Source organism: Pezoporus flaviventris, unplaced genomic scaffold (genome assembly GCF_033815535.1).
Source record: "Pezoporus flaviventris isolate CSIRO_AGI_PZ_B2104156 unplaced genomic scaffold, CSIRO_AGI_Pfla_v1 ptg000070l, whole genome shotgun sequence".
Classification (NCBI taxonomy): domain Eukaryota; kingdom Metazoa; phylum Chordata; class Aves; order Psittaciformes; family Psittacidae; genus Pezoporus; species Pezoporus flaviventris.
Genome location: NW_026892618.1, coordinates 5,970,943 through 5,985,527, shown reverse-complemented (window position 1 = coordinate 5,985,527; position 14,585 = coordinate 5,970,943). Strand labels below are relative to the sequence as shown.

Sequence of the window (14,585 nt, the reverse complement as noted above, 5' to 3'; positions counted from 1 at the left end):
CACCTCACACTAGACCATGTCGTCCAAGGCTCTGTCCAACCTGGCCTTGCTCACTGCATTTACTACTTCTTAGGGCAACCCATTCTAGTGCCTCACCACCCTGACAGTAAGAGCTTCTTCTTTATATCTAATCTGAACTTTCCCTGTTTAAATTTGAACCCACTACCCCTTGTCCTATTGTTACAGTCCCTGAGTAGGATTCCCTCTCCAGCATCCAAAGAGCAGAGTAGGAGACATTGCTCCTTAAAGGGTAGACTACCTGACTCTGCAGGGAAAACAGGTAAGTGTTAAGAGTTCAGGCAAGCTCTGAAGACAACAGCATGCAGTAAGCCCTGGAGAGCACCAGACTTCTAAGCAAGTCTGGCAAAAGACCAGTTACCTTGTAGATAGACACTACATAGTGCCTGGAGGTTCAGCAGGTACAAGCTGGGACCAGTCTAATAGTTCCTTACAGAGGTAGCTTGACACAGCAGCCCATGAGTTAGACAGCCACCTTCACCAAAGGATATTTGGTGAGGTAAATGAGGTAAACCATTGCTGTGCTACGAGGACTCCTTCTGAGGTGGTGGGAGACCTAGATTGGTACCTTCTTAAGCCAAGTCACCTTGTGTCTGTGTAAGTGACAGCTTAGATGTGTACAGGGCTTTCAACACCCTTCAAATCCTAAAGGTAACATTTGCCATTTGCTGCCTTAGAGTGAGATGTGAAGTCCCATATTTAGAATAAGGATCAGCTGGTGGATCTCACAGTTCGGTCTTCACAACTGGTCTGAGCCTTGCTGATAGTGCCTGGTGGTTGCACCCATCTCTGGGATTTTTTGGGGAAAGCAACAAGAACAGCTGATGGGCTCATACCCTATTGAAAGGAGAAAGCTTTCCCTCTTCACTCCTTTTGAAAGACCTCTGATCTTCTATTTTTTTAATCCTTTAATGAACTAACACATGAACTCCACCAGTCACAAGCGCCAAGAGAAGAAGCGAAGAAACAGAAGAGGCACCAAAGAAAGGGATCTACAGAAAAAACACTTGAAAAATCTCTAAGGTCTGCTATTTGAAAGAAGATTAACCTTTTTTTAATCCTGTTCTATTTGATTTTATTGGAAAGAACAAATGATCTGGACCTCTTTGGTGACCCAAGAGGGAAAGCAATCCAGCTCCTCATAAAGAGTCCTCATTGTTTTCCTCATATGTGCGCCGCTTACCTTGGCTGGCCAGCAGCACTGGGACAGGCACTTAGTGACAGCCTGCCAAGACTCCAGCAAGGAGCTAGCAGAAAAACCCTGTTCTTCTTCTGGACTACCATAGAATTTGCACATGGAGCTGTTTTTTGTTGCAGAGTAGCAGAATCGGACTCAAGAACTTCCAATTAAACAAAAGAATGTCCTCACAACCATAACAAAAGAAGCAGGAAATAAAGTTTTTATATGAAACAGTACTTTGCTGGACTGTTTATAGCTTGTTACTAAAAGAGTACAGCCAGTGCTGACAGCATAATCACGTTGAGAGTGTCTATAAGCTGAAGAGATGAGGAGCCTCTTCTTCATGGAAAAATAACACTGAATATATTCCTCCAGTGGTTAAGAAAATGATAAGTCTGCTTTGGTGGGTGCATGAGACGGTAGTGACAGGACAAGGGAGAATGGCCTCAAGCTGACAGAGGGGAGATTTAGACTAGATATTAGGAAAAAATTTTTACTATGAGGGTGGTTTGGCACTGGCACAGGTTGCCCAGAGAAGCTGTGGCTGCCTCATCCCTGACAGTGTTCAAGGGCAGGTTGGATGGGGCTTGGAGCAAGCTGGTCTAGTGGAAAGTGCCCCTGCCCATGGCAGGGGCTTGGAACTGGATGAGCTTTAAGGTCCCTTCCCAAACCAGTCTGTGATTCTATGATTAGGAAGATGCGGGCACAGATATATTGAATATATCTGCCCAGATTGAGATGGCAAAAAGGGATGTTCTGAGGGTTTTGGCTATTTTTTTTTAAACCAGCCCTATAAGCCCATCAGCCAGCACTCATCGCTGTGCACAACAAACCCTTCCCATTCCCTGTTACTCTGCCTTCCTCCTCCAGGTCAGGTTGACGACAGTCTTAAATCACACACTGGTTGTCTAATGTCCACAGTGACCATGTGAATGGAAAAATCCTCCTCTTTTCCACGTAAAAGCTCTATTCAAATTTCCAGCAGGTATCTAAATAATAACCCAGCATTACCCATGTTTTGAGGGAGTCTTTACTCTCACGGGGTAGGCTGCTTGAAACATGCCCCATTAGCAGGAAGGGAGAGTTGTCTTTTACATGAATTTAATATTTTTCAATAGAACTGGCCATGCAGGGCAAGGAAAAACCCTAAAGGCATGAAAAACTGCATAGCACCGGCCTGGAAAGTTTATTTAAAAAACAGAACTACATCCTAGGCTGTTATATGTCAGTGGATACAAAGCTCTTCTTCAAATAACATCCAACTGTGGCTATGCCCTTGGTATGTTCCATATCTGCAGCTTACTGGCTTGTTCTAAGGGAATGAACAGTTTTGGTAGGAGGTATTAACTGCATTTGCTGGATGCAGAGGACAGCATGCATTTACCCTACACCAGTAAACACCCAGAATGACTGGCATCAACTTTTCTCCCCAGTTTCCGAGTTTAATGATTTCTCATCTCCTGCTGGAAATGCAGAGCATGCCAGATGGACAAATAGAGCAGACAAGCGAATAACTTTATCTTTGGGGACAGATGTGCATCCTCCTTCCTTTTCTAACTCTTCAAATGGCAGTCTTGCAGAATTACCAAGGCAAACAACACCTCTAGGGTCAAGACTGGTGCATTCTGACATGAACTTCATCCAGCCCTTGACTAAGGTAGACCAGAACTACTATGAGTAGAGCTGCAGGGGCAGCAAGGTTAAGGCAGCAGCTTAGACATGGTTCACATCAGTACTCTTTACCAAAGTTTGAATAGCCTATATTCACAGGTTCTCTTTGCCATTCCCAAATGTTTACAGTTGGAGAGTGAAGCACTTGCAAAGAAAGACCAAAATGTAAAGGTTTTAAGAAACTTTTGGGTTTATGTTGACATGAAAGGGAGTTTTAAACAAAAGTCCTGCCTCTCCAAGAAGGACTGCTTTGATGTCTTATGGCTCTACCCACCTCTTTTCCAGATGAGCAGTGGGCAGGATGTGATGGGTCTAAGCCCCTTCCTTCCCCTACAAGGGACAGAATAGCTGGCTGGTTCTGTGAAATCCAACTGTTCCTGGCATGGGACCTCTTTATGATGGAGCAGGGAGGAGCAATCTCAAAGCTTCTCATGTGGGAAAATTTCAGGCCACAGGATGGTGAAGCCAACCAAAATGAGTATGAGTAGGTGCTTACTGAAAGAGGTACTGAGAGTTGGCCCTGCACTGGGTACTTGCTTTAGGACGAAGGCCAATGCTGCTTGTGCAATGCTGAAGCTACTCAACTGAATCAGTGGCTTTTCTGGCAAAAAAAACCCTCTATGCTAGTTAACAAAATAAATACTGCTGTTAAACACCAGCAATGACTTCTCTGAGGTGGCATGTACCTTCAGCACTGCCACAGGCCCTCCTCCATCTCTAGCACAGAAAAAGCACCAGGCAGCTCTCTGCGTATGTGGAAGACACAATGTACACCCACCTTGAGCTTGTGCTCCTTCCTGTTGACGATGACAGCTGTGATCTGCTGGTCCATGAAGATGAGGATAGTCACCAGCAGTGCAGGGATGGCTGCTGCCAGGTATACCCACCATGGGTTCCCTCCAAAAGGTGGGATAAACCAACCTCTCTCAGGGCTGGTTGGCTTTTAATGGCAAAGAAAAGAGAGCTTGCATTAGAGCCACAATAGAGGAGTGACGACAGCCTAAATACATTTGTACTTCCAGCAAGGAGGCTACAGGAAGACACTTGAGGTTTGAGACAATTTCATCCTTCCCATCAAAAGCAACAAAAGGTTCAAAGTACAGAGGCAGCATTTAGGAGATAAATAATCCAACCAAAATGATATTAATGAAAAAATTATGTGAGTAAACCAGTCCCTTCCAGACAGCTGACTGGTCTCCTGTTATTTTATACAAATCATTTTATACATGGCAGATGGGTAGAAAAGGGAACCTCTTCCAAAGGCCACCAAATAAACTGACAATGACCTACCTTGAATTCACTTGGCACAATTAGTTTCGGTGTGTCCACACCTACCAGGGCATCTATTCCACAGAAAATCAAAATGGACAAGATAATGGCAAAGTCACTGATGAGCTTCCGGGCCTGGAACAGAAGTTGATATCATAACAACAGTAGTTAGTACTATGAAAGACATCCTGCCCCTCCACTCTGCTCTCATGAGACTCCGCTTGGAGCACTGTGTGCAGTTCTGGTGTCCTCAACATAAAAAGGACATGGAACTGTTGGAACAAGTCCAGAGAAGGGCCACGAAGATGATCAGGGGCTGGAGCACCTCCCGTATGAAGACAGGCTGAGAAAGTTGGGGCTGTTCAGCCTGGAGAAGAGAAGGCTGTGTGGAGACCTCATAGCAGCCTTCCAGTATCTGAAAGGGGGCTATAGGGACTGAAGAGATAGGAGAAGGGAAAAGAGGGAAAGAGAAGAAATGGTATTTTACACCAGACAATGGAAACTTCCCTCTAGAAGATGGAAAGACCCAGTGGGTTCAAACTTAAACAGGGGAAGTTCAGGTTAGATACAAAGAAGAAGTTCTTTACTATGACAGTGCTGAGGCACTGGAACGGCTCGCCCAAAGAAGTGGTAAATGCTCCATCCCTGGCAGTGTTCAAGGCCGGGCTGGACACAGCCTTAGGCAACATGGCCTAGTGTGAGGTGTTCCTGCCCATGGCAGGGGGTTGGAATAAGATGATCTTAACGTCCTTTCCCACCCAAACCATTCTGTGATTCTATGGTTTAGTTTCTATGTGATGCTCCAGGCTTGTGCTTGGTGGCAATAAAAGCTCATAGTTTCTTCTTTTCTAGAAACAAAGGTGCACATTGTTGTGCCTGATGCCATTTGCCAAAATGTGCCTTGGTACTTCTTTGCGCTGTCTGAAAGCCAAATAATTAAGCCTAAATGGAAGAATGAAAACAAGCCTAAGGAAAAAGAAAACTGCTTTTCTAAGAAACTCCTACACAAATTCTTCAAGGCAGTCTCACTGATGTTCATTTGACAGTGGCCAACAACCATTGGTATGGAGACCTAACTCATCTACGTCAGTTCCTGCAGACTCTTTAGGATCAGCTTCCAATATTAACAGGTATTGAATATTTGTCTTTTTTAGACATATAAAATACTGTCTCCTGTTTGCCTTCTGACCTCTGCGTCTTTAGGATCCACATATCCATGTTTTTCTATGCAGGGCCAGAGACTGCGTCTTTGACACGTGTTGAGCTTCTTCTATTATTGCAGGATTCCTAGGGTGTGTGGCTTCAGCAAAAAATACTGATGTCCCCGGACACCATGATTTTAATGTGACTGAATTTGCAACAGGGATTTAAAAAAAAAAAGGAAAAGGGAAGAAATGGTGTTTTACACCAGACAGTGGAAACAGTCACAAACTTCCCTCTAGAAGATGGGAAGACACAAACTTCCATGACAAATGACATTCTATAGGACTGGCAGAGCTCACATTGCTCTCTAAGTTCAAGCAATCAACCAGCCTAAACAAGACAGGAAAACAAACCGGGCTTCTCAGCTAACTCCTCAACATGCCCTAAGAAAGCAACAGTCCTGAAGGCAATGGAATATTACAACTTAAAGCTGGCACTGGTCACACCCTGAAATTTAACTGGGCAGGACCCACTGTGCTTGTCTGTAACTGCAAGGTCTTTTCAGAGCGCTTGTTCCTTTCAGGTTTCCTGAGTTCACATGGTTACAGATAAATTGAGCTGCATTCCAGCCTGGATGGAATTTGTTTCCTTTCTATTAAAAATAATAGAGGTTCAATCGTAACACAGCAGAACAGTAAACATCCATGCAGGATAAATCCCTGTGTGTCAGAATGCCAAAAATGGGGGGGGGGGGGGGGAGAGGGGAAGGTGCCTCAGAGAGAAACATAGCTTTGGTATGCATGGAAACTGCCAGTTTGCACATGTGTCCTGGTGACAAAACAAGTGGATGTCCCTGAGGTGTGTGTAAGCTGGTTTAAGTTTGAGCAAAATCTTGTTTAAATCCATGCAGAGGTTTTTCAGGTCATCCTTATTTTGCATCTGATCCTCAGAGAAGAAAGGGAATTGCTGCTTTGGGTCCCTACCATAAGGGGCAGATCAGGACTGTAGCTGAGTTCCACAGTTTTGTCTTCATTTCTGAGTATTTTAAACGCTATTTAAAGCTTAGCTGCTCTTAGTCAGTGAAAAAGCAAAAGTCTTCTTTTGTCCTCCCCAAATACTCCCTGGGGCTATAAGCAGGGAGACTTCTTACATTAATAACCCCTTTTGGTTGTTTGATTTCTACAGAACAGCCACACAACCCACCTCAGGGTCAGTACATCCCATTATACTGTGTACCTGATACTGAAAATGGCCAGATGTATATGTACCTGACGGACTCTTCTGATTTCTGAAGGCCGATATACTGATATATCATGATATATCTCAGCACATTTAAAATCACTGCCCCATGACACATTAGGGCTCATTTTGGCTCTTCTGCTGCCTTACATGTGTCCTCCAGAGACACTGAATGACAGCTAAACAATACCAGGCAGTCCTTGGTTTTTACCTCAATCCATGCAAACTGGCTTCCCCACAAAGCATTCCTCCCTATGTGTGTGTGTGACAGCGATACCAAAAGGGAGGCTGACATTTGCACTCTGAAACAGTAAAAGAAACAAGAGTGCCAGGCTGAGATACTCACAGTAGTTGGAAAATAGCGGCTGGTCTTGAATTTCTTCAGGGCCATGGAGCAGGTGTAAGTGCCAAAAAAGAGGATGAAAGACATGAGGGTGATGTCAGGGACATATTCACAGTTGTTGCCCACAAGCTGTCCTCCGTATTTCAAGCACTCCTTCATTGTCAGAGATGACCAGTCAATGGTGGTATTGTACTGGAGAGAAAAAGAGAGGGTTTCCAAAAAGCTGTGCATGAGCTGCTCATGCGAAGACAGGAATGGGGACAGATCATAAGGAAAGATACTTGGAGGAAAAGGGAGCCACGCTGCAGAGGTTAAAAATCACTGCACAGACAGAATGGATTTAAACCTGGACAGAGAATGGCATTACCTGGTAAGAGAGGACAGTCTGGACCTTGGAAAGAAGACAGAGATCTTTTGACCTCTGCTGTGGTCTGCCAGCCATGCTGTGCATTTTCTTCAGTTGGAAACCTCACGCTGAAGCTGGAGTGGACTAAGACCACCTGAACAACACTAAACCCAAATCTGCTTCTCTCAGATCAAGACCAGCACTGTTTCCACAGCAGAAAATCTTCCTCCTTGCCCTTTCAATGTTAAGTCCAAGCAAACCTCAGGACTCTGCGACCATTTTACTGCTGACATCTGACTAAGAGGGGATCTGCAATGTATTTAAGGTGTTCTCTAATTTTATGACTGCACGCATCAAGAGCTGTTCAAGAGAAGGTGAAGCTGTAGCAGAGCACCATCCTCCACTAAGTACAGAGGTTTTGTTCACTTGAATGTCGCTTCGGGTGGTAGGCTGTGAACAGGCTGTAAAAATCAAAGGAAGCACTGCTCCTCCACACAGCTGGAGCTCCAAAAATTCCATGTGGTTTACAAACAAGCAGTCAGAATGATGCCAAGGTTGAACTTCCCTCTCTGCTACTCTGGTCCCAGCACATCCAGCCACCTTCTCCCGGGCTTCAAGGCAGCACAAGCCTCTGCCAAGCCACTAAAACCTGCTCAGAGCACCAGCTCACCACCAAATACAGCTGTTTCCCTTGATTTATGCAAGAGCTGAGGGTCTCCTCCCCACGGTCATGCCAAATAAGAACCTGCATTTGAATTTCCTTTAATTGCTTCCATTCTCATTTAAATATGTCCTTACTCATGATCACTGAGTGTGATGGGCAGCCAGATGTTACAATTTGGATTTCAGCTCTCATTGTGGAACCCAGAGCTGCACAGGACATGTTAGATGATCATCTTCTTGGTGCTTGATGTGAAGCAAAGCCTAAAGAAGGGGCTTTTCCCCTCCCTGCCCTGCATAATCCAATCACATCAGTGCAGGAATGAGGATAGAACAAATCTAAATGCACAAGAGGCCAAGAAAATAAATGTGCATAGAGCAGCAAGCTATATGGGAGAGTGGGACTGCAGAGAACATATATGCTAACAGCAAGAAAAAACTAAACTATTTTCAGGCATCTACAAAATTCTGTCACTCAACACTCTGGGGGGTTTTAGAATCACATCATCTGCTTTTCTGCCTGAAAACCCCAATGAAAGAAATCACAGTCCTGGGAGCCACGACATCAGAGAGAAAGAGTATTTTAGAATAACTTTACATGAATAAATCCATAGAGGCTTCAAAGGCTGTATCATCCCAGCCCTTGGAAAGGGCACTTACCATGTCAGAAGACGAAGAGAACAGCTCATCGGCTGACGGCACCGTTGTCTTGTTAAATAATGAGCTATTAACTGCAAGAGAGGACAGAAAGAGGAATACCATGAGTATGGTGCTGAAACAATGAGGAAGGAAAGCGATTTCCAGCCACTGAATCATTTGTTAACTCCACCAAACTGCTGGCAATGTCTTTGCTCAAGTGAGTCAAAAGTATTGTTTCAGAGTAATGATCATCACCAATCACTTAAAAAACAGAAAGCAAAAGCTAAGTGAAACATAATTCAAACCTAACTGCTGTTTATCTTGGAGTTCATTGTAAAAAAAATTACAGAAAACCAGACAGTGTAATATTTCATGGCCTTGCAATATTTTTCTAATGATTTATGGATTAAAATAAATATCCGCAGAACACTCCTATAATTATTAATTTAAAATTGATGCACAACCCCAAAGACATCCCAAAGAGCAAAATGCATTTCAGAATCCAGCACACACACATTTTTCAAGTTAAAAAAGATAAAGAGTAATCAAAACCAAGAAGATGAAGATCATTTCTGTAAAAAAAGGGGCAGCATTCACTGTGGCAATAAATGTTTTCCTTTTGTCTTCCTGGGATTAGAAATCATTTATTTGAAATTTCATTTAGAAAAGCAACCCTTCCTGAAAATAGGCTTGTCAATTACATCCTCATGTGTTATGTAGGTTTTGCAAGGGCTGATGCCAAAACTCTGGAGCCAAATCTTGATGACATGGAAATCAAAACTAACTGTGAAAGGCCTGAACTGGAGTACGAGGGAAGAAGAGTTAGCCTCATCTCTGGCATGACAAAGATCCATAAAGTTTTACCTGCACTGACATTGGGAAAAAAGCAAAGAAATCTCATCCCTGGTTCCAGCACAACCCATGACAGCTTCTCAATGCCTACAATACCTCAGCAGCAGCAGGCATTATCTGTACTAGAAGGGTATCACTGGAAAGAAAGTTCTGCTACTGCACTACACTTTGTTTCCTAAAACCAGGCAGCCCCTTTTGCTAACAGCATGGATTTTTGCCTGAGCGTTTTTATGCCATTTGCATTGTTATTCCATTTCCTGATGCACGCAAGCTTGCAAACTTTCAGGGACACAATGTTAGCACACAGAATAACTGATGTTCTCAATGTTCTCTTGGTACCTGCTTAGAAAACCTGCTGCTGCAAGACCACAGCTATACAGACACACACATATATCAGTGTATTTCAGACCTGTGAAAAGCCAAACAGTTAGTGTCATGAGTGATGTGCTAGCAGCTATTTAAAAGGCCACTTGTTCCTGTGGAAAATTCTTTGCTTCTGTGTATCAGATCCACTGTGGAATGACGTGCCACCAAACAAGGGATGAGAATGGCCGAAGAACCCAGTGATGTGGTTTAAACACTGGTGTTTAGATGGGAAGTGGAGACCTTCAATTTGGCATTGACCATTCCCCATTGTCCTAACTCCAAAAAATAAACCACCCTGTAATTCACACGGAAGCAGAACTAGATCCAAATCCAAATGCTGGCAGAGAGCCTACTAACTAACGTAAGCACATAGCTCCTCGGGAATCAGTTCCCAACACCTTTTGCACAGAGGCAGTGTACAGCAACCAGGAGCATTTCCTGTTTAACAGGTATATTGAGATAACCTGAAGTTTACTTTGAGCATAAACCAAGTTTCTTACTCACCCCTCATTGTTTGAAGGATCCTAGGAGTGGCTGCAGCTTCCCTATTAGTGTGAGACAGCGTACTTGTGTTTGTATTTGGGTTGTGTAACCGTTTGTTCCTGGTTGTGCGGCCAGATCTATACATATGCTGGCTATACCTGCCTTGCAGCCCACACTCTAGTGATAGGCTGAACTGTTAGATAGACTTCCCCTCTGCTCTAGTGAGGATATGTTTGTGCTTTTCCACTCTTACATGCAGCCAGGAGGTGGAAAACCACCCATGTTTGGGTCATGCCCTGAATAAATCCTGCTCCTGCTGTTGCCAAAATGGCATAGCAGATACCAGGGGTGACCTGAGCAACGTGAAAGTGACCTGGCCACCACCTCTGCCCCTTCACACGCTTCTCAGAGGAATGCCATTCAGGATTTACAGCCACCGAGACAGGGGTAGAGGCAGCTTCTCTATTGGTGAGGATGCTCACACAAGGAGCCTCAGGAAGGTCGGTTATAATGACATTCCAATTGGCATGTAATTCAGCTCTCAGCTTCAAAATAAGGCTAAGATAGGATATCTGAACACAACTGATAAAGAAGGATCTACCTGTTTATTATCTGGACTGCAGCACAATAGAAAAAGAAAGCAAATGCAATCTCCTATCTGCAAAGTGGAGAGCTAATTAAACATTATCTTACCTGGATCTAATGGTTCACAGGCACAAGAGTAATGCGTGATATAGTCCACCTTGAACTCAGAGTTGATGGGGTAATGATCTGCCAGCTTGATCATCTTCTTGAAAGCATCATAAATAAAGATGAAGCTAATAAGGGAGGAGAAACCTTCTTCAGTGAAGCGGGTGAAGTACTTGACCAGGAAGCTGGCGTCAGTGGCGACGAGGATGAGACACAGGAAGGCTGACCAAAGGCCGATCCAGAGGCGAAACTCCAGGTAGTCAAAATCATTGTCTCTGCAACAAGACGGGTGGGCAGGAAGGGAAAATGTCAGGGTTAGAGAAATCCATGCAAGATCGTGACTTCCCAGCAAGAAGTGGTGAACCACAGCCTCGGGGACCTGTGCTCATTTAGACTGAACAGGAGTGTTCCAAGAGCTAAGCTCTCCCTTTTCAGCCAGCCAACTCATAAATGCATGCGGTGCAATTTAATAGCCAAGGTGGCAGAAAAGCATGCAGAAGTGGTAAGTCTTGCTTGTGCTTCCAGTAATGAATGTTACCAGTGAATTCAACCTCTTCCTAGGCTTCCCAGTAAAAATCCTCCCTTGGCAAACACTCACAGAGCTGCAAAGGCCCCACAACATCCAAGAGCAGCTCAATGCTGACAGCCTTCCACCAGCTGAAGACAAAACCACAGTTTATGCATCTCCTTCAGAAAAGCAATGTCTTGCCAAGCTTCACAGTCAGGAGCCTGCGTTTTCATCTCTCAGGCCCTTGCACTAACCAAAAGAAATCAGAACACCAGCAGGAGGAGATCAAGAAGCACAGAGCAGAAGATAACAAACCCTGGTGCCAGGGGAATGATGGAGAGAAGCACATTGTTCCTTCCTGGGAAGTGTGTTTGCCCCAGTTTGCTATACCCTGAGGGTGCAGAGTCCAAAGGCAGGCTTTCAGGACAGAACAAATTCAAAAAGCACAGCACCAGAGCAGATAAGGCCCTGCCAGAGAGGTAACTGCCTGCTCTGGGTTAGCAACAGGAGGCAGTGGGGCCAGGAGCCCCAGCCCCAGGGTCTTCCCTGGAAGCCAGAATCAGGGTTGAGTATTTGCACTCAACCCAAGCCTCTACAAGTCTTTCTCCTTATTGTAGATAAGATACGGGGAGGGCTGCAGGCTTCTCACACTGAGAGACTGACCTGAAAGAGGGGTAAGGAACAAGGAAGAAGCAAAGTGATGATTTAGAAAAAGAGAACAGAAAAAAATCCCAAAAGACCCCTGTATCTCTGAAATATCCAGTCAGTGCCAATGAGAGCAGGAGTGTGGAGACCAAGTGCGGAGAAGACAGCTGGCCGAAGCCCAGATGGCATCCTGACTGCACACCACTGAAGAACTTCAAAAGGTTTTAAACTATTTTATTATCTTTTTAACCCTCAAAGTCCTGCAGCACTTCAACATCCTACATGCACAATACGTATTCTACATACAATCCATCCAGGGATGCCCCATCCCTGGCAGGGTTCCAGACCAGGTTGGACAGGGCTTAGAGCAACATGGTCCAGTGGAAAGTGTCCCTGCCCATGGCAGGGGATTGGAACTGGGTGAGATTTAAGCTCCCTTCCAACCCAAACCAGCCTGGGATTCTATGATAATACAACAAGCTAAGTACTTTTGCTGTAACTAATTTTATTTCTGAGGTCTCGAGGAGAAACCTTCCAGCCTTCTGTGGCTGGAAGGCAGAAGGGCTGGGGTCCTGCTACCCTGGAAAGCCCAGAGCCTTGCATCCCACTGCTTCCAGCTTGAAAACCCAGACTCACTCCAGACTGGAAAGCCTCTGCATGGGAGCAGAGCTCACCAATCAGGGTGTGAGCTGAGCCAGGGTGTCCTAGAGCATCAACCCACCCAAGCAAGCAGGATGCGGGTCTGTGGACATGAGGCTTTTTCAGCTATCTCTCCATGCACACACACTGACAGAGTCACACTTAAAATGAATCAGTAGATGGGAAACCTTTCTAATTTTGCTCCCAGCAGGGAACAGCATGCTGTGAATATGAACAACCACAAATGCATTATTGAAAAAACACAGTGCTTGATTCCAGCTTCCTTGTGAGAAAGGATCCGTTGAAAAATCCTGCCAATCTGCTCCAGCAGGTTGTTAGGACAATAGCTTTTATAGCCACCTCCTCCTCGGGTTAAAAATAACCACCTTCTCTCTCTCAAAACCATAAAAAGCATTTTTCCATCTTGCTTTTTTCCTCCCATGTGCAGCACCTGGGCTCTGACCTGCCCACCAGATGCAAACAGCTATAGCATGTCTATTCCTGATTTTACTCATTTATTCCAGTTGAAGGAAAAAAAGAAAGATGCCTCCCTCTTCCTCTGCTGTGGAGCTTTCAGTTTCCCTCCCTGGAACAGTCTAATTTCCTAATATCCAATCTCAGACTCCCCTCTGTCAGTTTAAAGCCATTCCTCCTTGTCCTGTTGCTACCTGCCCTTGTCAAAAGCCCCTCTCAAGGTTTCTTGTTGGCCCCTTTAGGGACTGGACACTGCTCTAAGGTCTCCCTTAAGGTCTTCCCTTCTCCAGGCTGAACAGCCCAGCTCTCTCAGCCTGTCTCCATAGCAGAGTGCTCCAGCTCTCAGAGGATCTCCGTAGCCTCCTCTGGACTCAAGTGAGTTCAGTAACCAAATGAAATCGTCTTACTCCAAGAGTGTAGGATTGTGCATGTGGGATCACATGTAAGTGCATCATTAGCCTTAGAAGAAGCTCTGCTCCTCAGAAGGCTTCTCCAACATGTAGAGTATTCACAGGAAAGACATGAGTATATGCTCTCAATTATTTCCAAGTAACTACCCACAAGATTAAATATAATGAGGAAGGAGATATGACAGCCCAACACACACCATGTCTCCTGCTTTACTGCAACCTGCAGCCTTGTTCAGCTTAATAATTCAATAGACCTTTTCTAAAAATAATCACCAATGGCCGAAGAGCTAGCTGTTCCACGTCACAGGCGACTGCTTTTGAAAGAAAGCTTAGTAATGCCTAAACTCCAAAAGCTCTTGGTTTTGTGTACTGAAACACCAGTCCTTCACAGCTTGCAATGCTGTGAATGCTCCCTGATGGGGGAAGGGAGGGCTACATGTTATTTCTGGTGTTTTCTGTATAACCTAAAATGATCTCCTTGCAGAACACCACCCAAAGGATCAGTAGTCCTACATGTAAAATAGTCAATGAGAACACCCAGTGAAATGGGCTCTGGGTGTCAGCTATCATCGCTGCATCAAACTTAACATGGTGGGGATGAAGCAGAACCTCTCTATGCTCAGCTCTGGAGTCCTGAGTACAGGAAAGACATGGACCTGTTGGAGAGGGTCCAGAGAAGGGCCACAAAAATGATCAGAGGGATGGAGCACCTCTCCTATGAGGAATGGCTGAGAGAGCTGGGCTTGTTCAGCCTGGAGAAGACTCCAGGGAGACCTTATTGTGGCCTTTCAGTTCTTAAAAAGGGGGCCAAGAGAAAGATGGGGGAAGAATTTTTAGCAAGGCCTGCACGGATAGGACAAAAGGTGATGGTTTTGAACTAAAGGAGGGGAGATTCAGGCTGGATGTGAGGAAAAAATTCTTTACAATGAGGGTGGTAAAATACTGGCACAGGTTACCCAGAGAGGTGGTGGATGAACCAATCCTGAAGACATTTAAGGCCAGGTTGGATG

General features: G+C 44.9%; 1 protein-coding gene across 8 annotated transcripts in view; it reads right to left on the bottom strand.

Moving 5' to 3' along the window:
• Nucleotides 1-14,585, bottom strand: part of SLC4A4 (solute carrier family 4 member 4) — a 205,341-nt gene that overhangs the window by 18,384 nt on the left and 172,372 nt on the right. For 7 of the 8 annotated variants that reach the window (XM_061472197.1, XM_061472196.1, XM_061472198.1 and 4 more), the window contains 5 exons: nt 10,903-11,174; nt 8,530-8,600; nt 6,867-7,055; nt 4,160-4,273; nt 3,648-3,809 (listed from right to left, as the gene is read on the bottom strand). In XM_061472197.1, coding sequence (XP_061328181.1) covers nt 3,648-3,809; nt 4,160-4,273; nt 6,867-7,055; nt 8,530-8,600; nt 10,903-11,174 — 808 coding nt within the window. Of the gene's footprint in view, nt 1-3,647; nt 3,810-4,159; nt 4,274-6,866; nt 7,098-8,529; nt 8,601-10,902; nt 11,175-14,585 lie in introns of all 8 variants that reach the window. The other variant, XM_061472204.1, reaches the window with a different exon arrangement.